This window comes from Thermobia domestica, chromosome 1 (genome assembly GCF_964235325.1).
Source record: "Thermobia domestica chromosome 1, izTheDome1.hap1.1, whole genome shotgun sequence".
Classification (NCBI taxonomy): Eukaryota; Metazoa; Arthropoda; class Insecta; order Zygentoma; family Lepismatidae; genus Thermobia; species Thermobia domestica.
Window position 1 is genome coordinate 252,567,502 of NC_137454.1, and position 13,851 is coordinate 252,581,352.

General features: G+C 34.9%; 1 protein-coding gene across 1 annotated transcript in view; it reads left to right on the top strand.

The window, feature by feature from the left end:
* The window catches only part of mof (males absent on the first), a 39,285-nt gene that overhangs the window by 10,647 nt on the left and 14,787 nt on the right, over window positions 1-13,851 (top strand). Inside the window, exons 2-4 of the mRNA XM_081772072.1 lie at window positions 5,686-5,797; window positions 8,776-8,923; window positions 12,516-12,734. Of these exons, the coding sequence (XP_081628198.1) occupies window positions 5,686-5,797; window positions 8,776-8,923; window positions 12,516-12,734 (479 nt within the window). The remainder of the gene's footprint in view (window positions 1-5,685; window positions 5,798-8,775; window positions 8,924-12,515; window positions 12,735-13,851) is intronic.

The window sequence follows — 13,851 nt, forward strand, 5'->3', positions numbered from 1 at the left end:
GGATTTTCCCTAATCATCCTCTGCAGGACGCTCGTTTTCATACTATGCTGTACATACATTTGAGTTGAATTGCATCGAGTTTAACGTCCCTTTCAACAGCAAGGCTACATGAGGCGGGACCTACTGATTAACGTGGAATCTGAACCACATGAACCCCCGCTGGAAATCGAACCGCTATTAGCCACAAAGGAGCTCTGTACATACATTTGAGTGTCATTGTATTATGATTATTATCTCTCATAATCGAAATAACAGAACAGAAACGGAATTTTACTTATTTTCTCTTTAAATTAATTTATTTCGGAATTTGATTTAAGGTGATCTGGTACCCCTAGCAACCTCGAAAGTTAGCCAATTTAAAGAGCGTAGCAAAGTTTTTCATTATTTTCTGTATTATTAAAGTTACAAACATAAAATTTGAACAAACCTAGAGGAGTTACTGTTATATGCCCTGCCTCTCTTAGATTTTGAAAAAAACATAGTAAGCAAGCGTCCGACTGTAACTTTGAAAACATGACAACAGTTAAGACCTGAATTCCCTCCGACGGTATAGTTTTTCCTTCCCGCCCGAGTCGAGCAACAAGTTTAGTTCTCTGTCTCGCTCAAGTTATTCCGATCAGGTGACTCATAAACAGCGGTACAACTAAAACCTTTTCTTTTCTCCCCCTCTCTCTTTTTTCTTTCTTTTCATTCTTCGAATTCCTTAAAGAGAAGTTGTCACTTGTCAGCTTACCATTTCCGCAAAATAGCAGTGCAGATGTCAGCTTATGATCTTTGAGAAAGATTATACAAAAAATATTGTTAGAATCCTTCTAGAACAAAATTACCCTTTGAAAGCGAGGTCAAAACACTCTCTTTATAAATAATTTAAAAAAAAAAAATACTTAGATGAATAATTTTTGAGGAAAATATGATCAAGTGAAATGGCATGTGGACAAAATTCCTGAGCCCTGCATTTTTAAAATCACTTTCGTTCTTTGTTGTCTGTCACATGGCCGCTTCTACACTATTTAGATCTAGAACTTTTTAATTTTGCATCAACATATGTCCGATGACAATACAATGTTTTATAACTTACCGTACACTCACGGGTAATGTCTGCATCCTTCTTTTCCTGGAAGCACAGAAGGAAAAAATATAGACCCATGTAATGTTCATACTAGTATTTCCTAATTCTGAACACTGTGGGATTGTATCATGTGCATAAGTACATACTCGATCAAATTCATGTAAAAGATCTTGTGCAAACTTCCATTGAGAGTTCGAACAGAAGAGAACCATGTTTGGTAAACCTGGGTAACGGCTCACGCAACATTTTATGTTCTTGTAACTAAATGGTGATGGCTTTTATTAAAATTGAGCATGATTTAGTAGTAAATTTATTTTATGTTATACAGATTTGTTTAAATTATGTAATACCTGTAAAAACCTTGTTGACCTGGACCGCAACCAGCCACTGAAGTTTGGGGGGGGGGGGCATAAATATGCCAGGGAGGCAATTGTAACAATATCATCAAGATCTTTGCATCAATACCATACGGATGCATTGTGGTTTTAGGGACCAAAAATTTTTATGTGAGGGCCAGGCCACCTAGCCCCCCACCCTAGTTTCGGGGCTGTTGACGACTGTATAAGTAGATTTTCCAGTACTTTATTTCGCAATATATATAACTTCACTACGTTATAAAAAAAATGGATGACTGCACAGTCCATTGTGCGAATTGAATATTTTCCCCAGGCATCATCATGTAAGAGAGGGAAAAAGTTATCCCCGTCTGGGATGAAATCTTTTTCCTGCAGGGGGATAAAGATTTCCTAGAGGGGGAAATCCCTGGCATCCCCTCGTCAATTAGCACATTGCGATGGGCTTCCCCAAAGTTATAAGGAAATCGGCGCAAAAGGCTGTAAGATGATAACATTTTTTATACTTTTTCTGGTGCTTATACCTTTGCTGTTGGAGGTGGCAAACGACCCTTCGCTCTCCCTCAGGGTCCGCTTACGAGTCTCGATACCATCCCTACAAGATAAAATTACATTTTTATCAGATTGTGGACTTTCCTTGGGCGAATTAGATGCTTTCACGTTAAGGTATAAAAAACCATTCAACGTAAGACTTTTATAAAGTTCTGAATGCACTCAATGAATAAAAGAAACGTACTTCAGCTTGAGATATTTATAGAACAAATTAAGTATGGATTATGCTTATAGCCTATTTGAAGTAAAATATGTAATTTTATATTTTAGAAAATACTTTCCGTGAATAGTGCTCCCCGACTCAGCGACGCCGACGGACATTATCCCTCATATGTTGACGGGTTTAAGGCCATTGATGCCGGTACTACCAGTAAATGTAAATACATTAGTAAAACTATTAGTATTATTTCGTACTTTTGATGGTAACACAAGTATTCGTCAGTAAAATTTGGTTTTCCAACAACAACAATTTTGTTCAGTCATTTGTTGCTACTCTTCAAATAAGCATTCTGTAGAATCAACACCAGCAATAGCGTAAAAATTCTTGTTAAATTTAAGAAGCTTAATGCTTGGAGTTCCGAAGACTACATAACGCTTACTATTTCAAGCGCTGAAGTCAAAATTCAAACTTCCGTACTAATGGAAGGTTCGATGTACAGTAAAGAAAGCTGCGTTTTCGAGAAAAACCCGTCGTGGAAGAAGTGCTCGGGAAATTCCCATAATTGAACGCACAAAGCATCGAAAGTGAATACTTCAACAATAAAAGTATTTATTTTACGCTGGAAGATAGACATTTTGAAACATTTACTTTATAAAATATGATTTTTTTAAAAATGTTTTAAATTAATTTTCGGGAAAAACCATCTTGCAACAAGTGCTCGGGAAATTCCCCTAATTTAACGCACAAACTATCGGAAGTGAACTTTTAGTTAGCGTTCATGAGTCTCAGTCCAAATATGCTGAGTACAGGTCTTGTGGCCATCTTGAGTGAGCTTTCTCTCATGAAACCAGTCAAATGCCAGGATGATGTCTTAGGTAACGTCTTGGAACTCCCTTCTGTTCTCTTTCCTATTGCCGTTATTGTTATTGATTGTTAATGGATTTACCAGTTTCATTGTTTGTTAAACTTCAGTGTCCCTTTGCAGCTTCAAGGCTATATGAGACGTGAACATACGTTGTTTATACTATAGTATTTGATTCTCCATTACTTTGCTGTCTTAAAATTTTTTTCGACTGATTAATTGTAGGCCTTCAGTATCGTGGAAGAGCAAACATTTTTAACAGTTGAAGAAAAGATTGCCTGGGAACCCTGATATAAAGTACCAAAAGTCAAATCTCTAACCATTTGTCTTGGAAGTTTGCTGAAATTTGATATTTTGGAACTGACAGTTATTAAATAGATTGTGTACAGAGCTCCTTTGCAACTTGATACAGTCTTTCATGTGCATATTTGTTTAATAGGTACAGCATGTAAAACGGACATTCGTCTTGTGTCTTGGAAGCATACTGTTTTATTCTTAATAATTTCAATAAACTATTTCACAGCCAGGTTGCATTAGTGATTAGTCAGTGCACGTTTACATTCGGAGGGCACAATAAAATAGTGTTCTTCCGATCACGAGGGCTATGAGCCGAACCTTCCCACTCTTCGAATTACAATTCTTATTTTGAACAACATCGAAGAATTGTAAGATAATATTCTGTCAACACCTCTTGGCTTCCTTCCTGTTGGAATTTGCCAGCAGAAATATTGTTTTCATAGTGTAACACTGTTGTAATCATGGCATTCTGTATGTTATATGTATGGAGTATTTTGAATGTGTATGACAGAAGGGTCCATCTATATCAAATACGTCAATTTCATTTTAAAAGGTTGCTGAGGTTTGAGACCTAAATATCTTTATTTTTAAATTAAAATTTTTTGATGAAATTACTGGACTCACCATCAATGTTTTGTTTTGATAGAGGTTATATGGTATACAACTTCCCACAATAATTTAAGATCTGAGACTGTGTCCTTGATTTTTTGTCGGTTTGTAAACATTCCAATTATTCGAAAATCGGATATTATCAGCATCAAATATATCAGAAGGTATACATGAAAAATCCCAGATTTGCACAAAATAGACGATATTTGTGTAGTAACAAGTTGTTAAAATTCCAGCACTGAGAATTTATTAGTTTCGGAGTTACTAGTTTTATCAGTGGTGTGAAATACGCGATTGGTTTGTCAGTTTTGTGTGTAGAAACTTCTTATCAAACCTTGTAAATGCATAAAATAAAATGGAGTTGCTATTATTTTTTTCATTACTGTATATACTATTTAATATTCAGTTTGCATTCAAAGCGGGTGTTGTCGATGGCTGCAGCGATAGTCAAAATATCGAGAAAAAATAAACTGAAGAAGGAGAACAGAACAGTTGTACAAGATAAGTTGTGAATGTTGATATATATATATCAACAGCTGAAATTGAACCAGGAATAACCGTGGTCTCCACTTTACATAAGGTTTCTATATACAGAATACAACAGAATGGCATCAGTAGGATCTCACGGTTTTTATTCTAATATTTTCAGGTATAATGTGAACTGCGTTACCATCCAAATTCCTTGTTGCGAAAGAGAATGACTGATGTACAGTGAAAATAAAATAATAATCCGGTCAGCTTCATAATACTTGCACTGATAAAAGAGATTTTAAAAGACAAAACCTATAGTACATCTGTTTAGTGAGTAGGAAAGTGGTTTCAGTCAGTTACGTCAAACGTCAACAATATGTATAGGTTCTTTAGGAAAGCCACCCTCATGTAGTTAGTATAAACGTGTATTTTAGACCTTATGATGTAAAATAAATCGTTAGTTTTACTAGTGACTTTCTCTTCTTATTAAGTGTGCATGTAAGAGGGCATTTACTTCATGATTCGGTAGAGATCATTATGTCTGAGAGAGCAATGGAAGGCAAATATTAGAAAAGGTTAGGACACCGGGATTTTATTGTATTTTTAGTTAAAGTTTCTCATAACAGAGCAAATCATTGAAAGTAGCATTTCATGGAAAAATATATACGCTTGATTGCAATGTTTCTTGCTGTCAAAATCGTTGCACTCATATTTTTAATTGGTTGCTGAGTTTTCAAGTGTTGTAAAGAGTATGTAGGAAACACGCTTAAGATGATTTATGTACGCATTCACCATATGTCAGAATAATAGGTAGATTTCAAATAATGTTTCTTTATATAAACTTAATTTCCGTTTTCGAGACATAGATCACAAAATTTTTTATATGTCAATACCGGATCACCGTTTTTATGAACGAATGATTCCCATATAGGGACTAAGCTTTCCTGGTGTCATGATGAATATACGGTAGTTTCTATATAGCTTCCAATTTTATATTGGCTCAGTGGTAGAGCGTTCACCTCTGGTGCTTGGGGTCCCGGGTTCGATCCCAGCCCCCGCCAAGTGAACTTTGTGGTGGACAAACACCGTGTGCGTGGGTTTTCTCGGGGTTCTCCCGTTTCCTCCCACTTTCTTCATTCCACCAATTCATTCATTACTCATCATCACCGTCTCCTTTAGCCTAACCGGCATAAGCGTGGGACGTAAAACTCAAAGATTTCATTTCATTTTTTCCAATTTTATATTTATTGTTGCACAATAATATGTAGCCGTTAGATATTAGAAATCTTATATAATTTTGTTAATCTTACAGACCCTGCTGAGATTATTCAGACACGCTACAATGAACAGGAAAGTCATTATGAATACTACGTTCACTACGAAGGCTACAACAGGCGGCTGGATGAATGGGTTCCACGAGACAGGTAATGGAAGGAAATTTTGTTCTTCTATCTAATAAAAGTGTGAGATAACTTACGTGGCTCTTTTGATCGTTCTGAGGTTAAAGTGGAAAGAAAGGAAAAGGATAGAGAATAGAATAATGTAAATAAACGACGTGTGATCTTACATATTCTTCATAGTTGTACAAATTACTTTTAGATTTTATAAGGCTATAATTTGAGGGCGTAAGTGTAATAGAGAACTGATAAATGCCAAAAAGGAGTAGGTACCTAGTAAGATTCCAGAATACTATATGATATAAATTAATTAGATTTGGCTAAATGTAGTTTGAGAGAAAAAAAATGGGTTGGCTACGTAAATAATATGCAAATTTCTTCTTTTTTTCGTTTCCTTTTTATCCATATTGTAGACATGTTCAGTAATTATTATTATTATTATTATTATTATTATTATTATTATTATTATTATTATTATTATTATTATTATTATTTTTTTTTGTAGGATAATGGAGACGTTTTATTTTGAATACTTAGGAAGCCTGTTTTATTGGAAGAATGGCGTATTTGAACTCCTTAGAGTGCATATTTAAATCGAAACTAAACGAAAAGCCTAGCTTTACCCAAGTGTTGTGACCAAAATTTATTTCGAACTATGCGGGCGTTATTCTTTGTGAAAAATTAAAACACCCTTTCCCCATTGTAGTACGCATTTCAGTCAAAATGTAACGGTGAGAATCCAGTGGTGACACCAGTTGGGTGTATATTTTTGGCTAAATTTTGCTCCCACTTTTGATACGCTTTTTAATGCAAGTTGCGTGGTAAAAATTGGCTCCAGTCAAGTAATAATCATTCGAATCTGTTCAGCCATTTTCCTGTGATAAACAACGTTAATTTGAATGAGATGAATGAAAAAAAAAATATATATATATATATATTGCCCCTTTCCAAATGGAATTTTTCGAGAACATGTCAAAATTATTTTTAGTAAGATAGCTAGTTTTATGAATCTAACTTAAGGGGCTTGTAAGATACTCTATTTTTGGTGTAAATTTTTAACCTCTCTCTCACCTTAAGGAAATTCGAGTGTTCACAATGATCTTGAAAGTCAGGGAAGTCTGGTATATTTCACAGAAGAGGCAGAGAAATTTTTTAAGCTGCCCACAGAAGATACCGAAAGACATCTCAAAGAATCAAGACACATTCAGAAAGATGACTTCTAAATAATCAGGAATAAAGAAGCTTAAGGAGCGCCGAAAAGTGTCTTATCTTCAAGCTTTGAAAGATGAGAAACAAATCTATAGTTCAAATGCTACAGAAGAAAAATAAGTTAGGTTCGTTGGTTTTAGGTAATCAAAGAAACAAGCCAAATTATAATATGTGTTTACTTCTTTATAAAATTATTCAGAATGCGAGATGTTAAAGATATCGTTCTGTATAATTATTGTTTGGTACTTGTGTTTTATTGTATTCCAGATACAGGAAGTCTGACTCAATGATTTTTAGTGAGAGAAATGCACAGAAATTCTCCTGTCCTAGTAATTTCCATGAGCTATTGTATGTATAGTGTTTTACATGTCTATACTATCAACCTTTCGCAAGATAGCAATTAATATAATATTCGTGTCATAGTGGAGCTTTGAATCGGGAACCTTGAGACAAGTTCTCTAAAGTTAGCCCATCCAAGCAAGGAAAAGGTTTTCTGAACTTCGTATTCTTAGTGTAAGGCCAAGAGATCAGCGTACAAGATGTTTAGGCTACAATATATATTTACTCTGTTAATGCAAAAAACACAACAAAAAATATTTAATCAATGTGAATTATGAGGCTACAGTGTAATATTTTAATCCGTTAAAATTTATTATTATTAGACTGGTTGAATAATATTAAACGTGAAATAAGCATTTTTAAAATTATAAGGAGAGGGCAAGTATTCATATAAGCAAATTGGGATATTTTAAATTCGAAAGAAATAAGCAGGAATAGATATAGTTCCCATTGATTTTGCACCCTAAACTATGTTAATGCATTGAAACACAAAACTGTAGAGGAAACGAAATAGGAATTACTTTAAAATTACAAAAATTCATTTCCTTAAAGTTTAGTTTCGAAATGAAATTAGGTAAATATTATGTAAAGGTTCCTTAGATGTGTTTTTGCTACAAAACTTTTTTGCCAGTTCTTAATGGGTTTGGGTATTTTCAGTACGTGAAAAATATATTTCCAAGACTGGAGTAGATGCATGAATTAGTAATGACAATACCCTCTGGATAATAAAAGTGATGTAAATTTCGGTGATTGATCACGTTTGACCTTAAATTTCTTTGAAGTCGTATCTTTTTCCACATTAAAGGGCCTCATTTTGTTCTGGGTTCCCGCAGACTTGGAGAATCAAGTTTTTTTTTTTTTTTTTCTTTTTTCTTCAGGGAAATTATTGAAAGTAGTGTTCTTAACTCTGAAATCAGTTCAGTTACAGCATCTTGAATTCTTTAATGTAGATAGTGTCTCGTCTACCTTCTAAACTGAGATAAACACATCCTTTTAACCGACTTAAAGAAAAAAAAAATTCAGTTCGAACCGTTTATGTAATGTACGTTCAAGCATAATTTGACATATAAATTTTGTCAGGATCTAATGATGCTTTGTGGAATTGGACCGTGAATTTCCTCAACAGCTGATACTCTTAATACCATATCCCGTACGCTGATTTAATATATATATATATATATACTTGGTTAAGCATGCTTCATAGGCTGACCCATTTTATGGAAAGTTAATGTCCTACCTTAAGTTTAGGTGTCTAACTAAAGCGGGTTACGAAACCGTGATAAAAACTAAACAGACTTTTGTCAGGGAAAGAGGTAAACCGTTTTCAGGGAAAACAGTTTACAAAAATTGTATCATAAATGTAGTCGCAGTTGTTTAGCAATTCAAAAAATTGCTTTCAACACCTGAGGCTTGCTTAACTTGTGTCGAGTATATTGAATTAACACTAAAAATTTCAGGATCATGAGTTCACAATTTGACATGTCGGACCAACAGTGGAAGAATGGCGAAAGAAGTACTCCAGGGGATTTGTTGTCAGATCAGTCCGAAAGGAAGATTACACGGAACCAGAAGCGGAGACATGATGAAATCAACCACATTCAGAAGGTAATGGTTTTACTATACTAAAAACAGGAGATAAGGTAGTTCCATGAACAAAATTCTACCGAAAATTCGTTAATTTATGGTAGACTTATTTCGAAATTAGAGAAAATTTTCCCTTAACAACGGCTTGAGGTAACTTCAGGTTCAAATCGAAAGGAAAAGATTGGGTATTTTAGGCATTGTTTTCATTGTACTATTACTTTTTTTTAATCTGTTCTTATTTATTTACAATTATTCTAATGTATTCGGTTATCCCCTTGAAATTCAAAGTATATAATCTTGATGGGATAAGGGGATTGAACTTATTTTTTCATCGTAATCGTTTCGAAGTATCTAACCATATCTTAAGACCGGGGATACATTCTTACCTTCGAAGTCGGTATTCAATGTTTAGACTACATGGATTGTACCACAACGACAGATATTCTGAATTTTGCCATTTTGTGTAGCGAATCAACGTGGATCTAAGTGCAAGTCAGAAGATTATTATCTGAAAAGCCTCTTGCTCTTTACTTTGTTTGTCAATAACATTGGAACTGTGAAATCGATAATTCATACGGTACCAATATGACGCTATTTAAGTCATCATTTTATTCCAATTCTATTGGTGAGAGGTATTTAACTTTTTTTTTTCTGACTGCTGTACAGTATTTAGTATTGATTTCTCTCTGGCAATCTTCCTTTACCGATATCAACAATTCCTGATGAACTGGTCAGTTAAAGCAGGATGAGATTGTCTTAACATCATCCATTCTGAGCTTATTGCAAAAGAAAATTAGAAGAAATCTGCTTTCGAACATCATACCTTTTCCTTTAGAAAATAATACTAATTCAATGGATGATTTCAAAATGGCTCAATATTGTAAGTTTTACTTTAATATTTCGTTTGTACACTATACATCGTTTTATGTTTCCTGCAGTTAAGTTTGACATTATAAAATTTTTCTTAAAATGCATGCAATATTTTTATTCTTGGACTTACTTTTTCCTCTAATAATTTTTTAAAACGTACAGTACATAGCAAGGATTTACAAAGGACCCCCCCCCAAAAAAAAAAGACTTTGGTTCTTAAAAAAACTAATTTATTAAGTTTTTTACAAAATACTTTCAGTCTCCTTCAAAGTAATCTCCATTAGATGCGATATAATTATCCAGTCATCTTTCTCACTGTTTGAAGCATTTCTGCAATTCAACTTTGATATCGTCCAGTGCCCTCTGCTAAGCTCTTTTTACACCCCCCACATCATCAAAACGCTTCCCTTTTAGATTTTTTTCATTCTCGGGAATACAAATAAAGTCGCACGGGGCTAAGCCTGGCAAATATGGAGGATAGAGAACAATAGCCTACTCGTGACTGTGAGGGGCCGAGGAGCAAACTAAGCGGTAACGTCTCTTTTTCAAATCCGCTGGCACGAACTCCAACTTATTCCTGTCTGTTCTGAAATTTCGTCGATCGTCAAACAACGATCCTTGTTGATTTTTTGGTAGGTTTTTTCAATGTTTTCATCGTTTTGAGTAATGAAGAGCGCCCAGAACGTGCATGATCTTCAACATCGATCTCATGTTTAAACCGCTGAAACCATTCGAAAACTTGTGTGCACTCATAGCTTCCTTCTTGAAAGCCTGTTAAAACATTTGGTAAGCTTCCGTTGCAAGCAAGCAGCATATTTTCTAACATAGTTTTTGTTCCCTTAATTCTCTCATAACGATTTCGCAGACGACAAACAAGAACAGTTGAGATAAACAACGCTGCAATCTAATATCAACTTCTTACGCAGACGCCGCCTGGGCAACTGATCTGAGGTTTCTACTAGACCTACCTATCGGGAAAACTCTCTACTACGCCTAGGAACGGCCGCACGCTTTCAGTTTTTTGGTACCCCCTCATACAAAGTACGAGGGCTGGTGTGCTTATGTACTATAGTCCGCGTCACCTAAATTGGCGCATGGCATCAGCCAATAAGTTCGCAGTTGCTGATTCCAAACCTTCAGTGAGGAATTTAATCTTTCGTAATTGATTTTGTCCATATATATATATATATATATATATATATATGGTCATTTACGAATGAGTAGATACTTCCCTGAAGGTTTGGCAACAGCGCACTGCAAGCTTATTGATTGACGCCATACGCCAATTCGAGTGACTCGGACTATAATAATAATATAGGTAGGGCAGGAAGTGAGTAATTATAGAATTCTGTCCTATGTGGCCTGCTCTTCCGCCACCGAATAGTCAAGAGTCTATTATACATTCATGTCCTATTTTTGTAATTCTAGTTCATTTTATTGATTTGTAATTAAATAAAGAAGAAAAGATAAATAAAATAAAAATAAAAAATACTGCATTCCTAATTCTAATTGTCAGTGTTTTCACCCTGGCTCTTAAATTCTAATATTCCATACTCTTTAGAAGCACAGGGGAAATTAATTGTAACCCAACGATGCACGTTAATAGCCAATAGTCCCTCCTCTTTATTATATAACTCGAGAGTATGCCTTCGGGCAGAACACTCTGACAAGACTCAGCAGCGGTGTCTAGTATTGTTAAAAATTAAAAAGAGAAAGTTACAAAATAAAATCCGCGGTGCGGAAGCGAACCAACAAACATTAATTAAATTAAATCTTTACAATGATGTCTTAGTAACGGAGAAAAGAAAGACTAACCAAGATGTGAAGAAATTCTAGTATTTGTTGTATAAATTTGTTTGTATTGATGTTATATCATTATGTAATGTTAATCTTGTCAGTCGATTAATTACTCGAAGTTAATTTTGTGGGGAAAGGTTCTGGTTTTACGGAGATAAATCATCAGATGGCTTTATATCCGAATTATTAGTTATGTTCTCTCGCATAATCGTGGTGCTGGAAAGGAGCGTTAGACTTATTAATCCTTTGTACCTTTAAGTAATCTAATCTGCTATATTGACAGTGGTCTCAAATATTGTTTTTCAATTTTCTTTTATGTGTAGACATCGATGTTACCATCCACCAGCATCCTGTTTTCCTCTTTCTTTATTAGTATTTGACAGGACTGTATGTTCAATGCTTCATTAACGATGAAGGATATGAAATAGAACGTTAAATGTTTTTCGAAATACATCTGAAAAAAGTGTTGTGTAATTTTGTGAGTACTACTTAATCTTCTTCCTTATCGCCTTATTTTTGAAAAAAAAAATTTTCTTAAAAAAATATCCTCTAATGTATCGCATATGCGTTCTTCGCAATGTTTCCCATATTAATGGTTTTATTAATAATAATAATAATAATAATAATACATCTAAAAAAGTGTTGTGTAATTTTGTGAGTACTACTTAATCTTCTTCCTTATCGCCTTATTTTGAAAAAAAAAAAGAATCTTAAAATATACCCTCTAGTGTATCACGTCTGCATTCTTCGTAACGTTTCCCATGTTAATGGTTTTATTATTATTATTATTATTATTATTATTATTATTATTATTATTGCTATGATGTTAGCAAATGATATTGTTGATGTATTGGTTAGGGACACAGATACTCTTGACTAACTCGCATCCAGTTTCGAGAAGGTTTTTAATAATAACTGTATTCTTATATTCTTACGTATTATGTAGACATACGCTGAAATGGACCCAACGACTGCAGCACTGGAGAAGGAACACGAAGCTATTACAAAGGTCAAATATATTGATAGGATTCAGATTGGTCGGTACGAAATCGACACATGGTATTTTAGTCCATACCCAGAGGAATATGGAAAACAGCCGAAGTTATGGATATGTGAATATTGTCTCAAGTATATGCGATTAGAGAAGACATACAGGTATCACATGGTAAGTATTTAAGTTATTGTGTGAGCTCCCATATGTTGTTGTAAATACATGTTCTCAAAATTGAATCAGTTCGGTTCTCTCTGGCTTATGCAATCCGTTTATAGCCGTTAAATTCCTAAAACTACGTCCAAGGATTGCAGCGGATTCTTATCCTATACGTAACTTTTTGATAAGGGTAGTAGAACAGATTTTGGAATTCGTTCAGTAGCAGAAAATACAGATCTTTTCACAGAAACAAATTATTTTCGTTCAATTCAGTTGAGAAACGTTTCTGTACAAATTGAGCCAAAAGTACGATCGGTATATTATTTGCAGTGAAATAACTTTATTTTTCGCTTGTGAAATTCACCTAAAAAGTTTTCATAGGTTCCGAGGAATGTTGGTTCCTGTACCTACTTAGTAGTAATTCCTCTGTGTTACGCAATCAGGTGTCAGTCAACCCCAATACTACAGTTAAGCTACGTTACTCAGAATACGCTTCTGTTTTTCCATTATTTGTTAAATATATACTAGTATAACTAGTGATATTATCATTCGGCCGTATTTCTTCGGATCGTTTATGAGAGAGAAACCTATCTCGGAAATGTTCCACTACCTCAGCCCTGAACTGTACAGAGAAGTTTTGGGGGAGTTATCCAGTTTCCTTCCAGATTCTCATTCTGCTAATTCTTTCATAAGACGTAAAGCTAGAAATTTCACTGTGTTTTCATTTTCGGCAGATTTTATTTCCCAACAGAAGTGGACTCTCACGCATTATTGGATTCCCGTTCGGGAATGATTTCAGCAAGCCAGCTTCTCAGTTAGCCTCCCAGAAATCCCACCTGAACAACCTGGGCTGATTTTAGTCCTTCGTAAAAGAAAAGTGGAATCAAATAAAGTACAGATGGTGATCAGAAAAATGGAAACACCTGTAGTTGGCAACACGTCAGATGTATGAGTTGGCAGTGGTGTCAGGCGCAGTGGAACAGCAGTGTCCAGTGGCTGCAGCAGACGGAGGTAGTGTAAAATGGGAGACCTCTCAGATTTTCAAAGAGGGCTAATTGTTGGTGCGCGGTTATGTGGAGTGAGTGTGGCGGCAGTGGCTACTGTGTTAGGTGTGTCGCGTGGGACAGTGTCG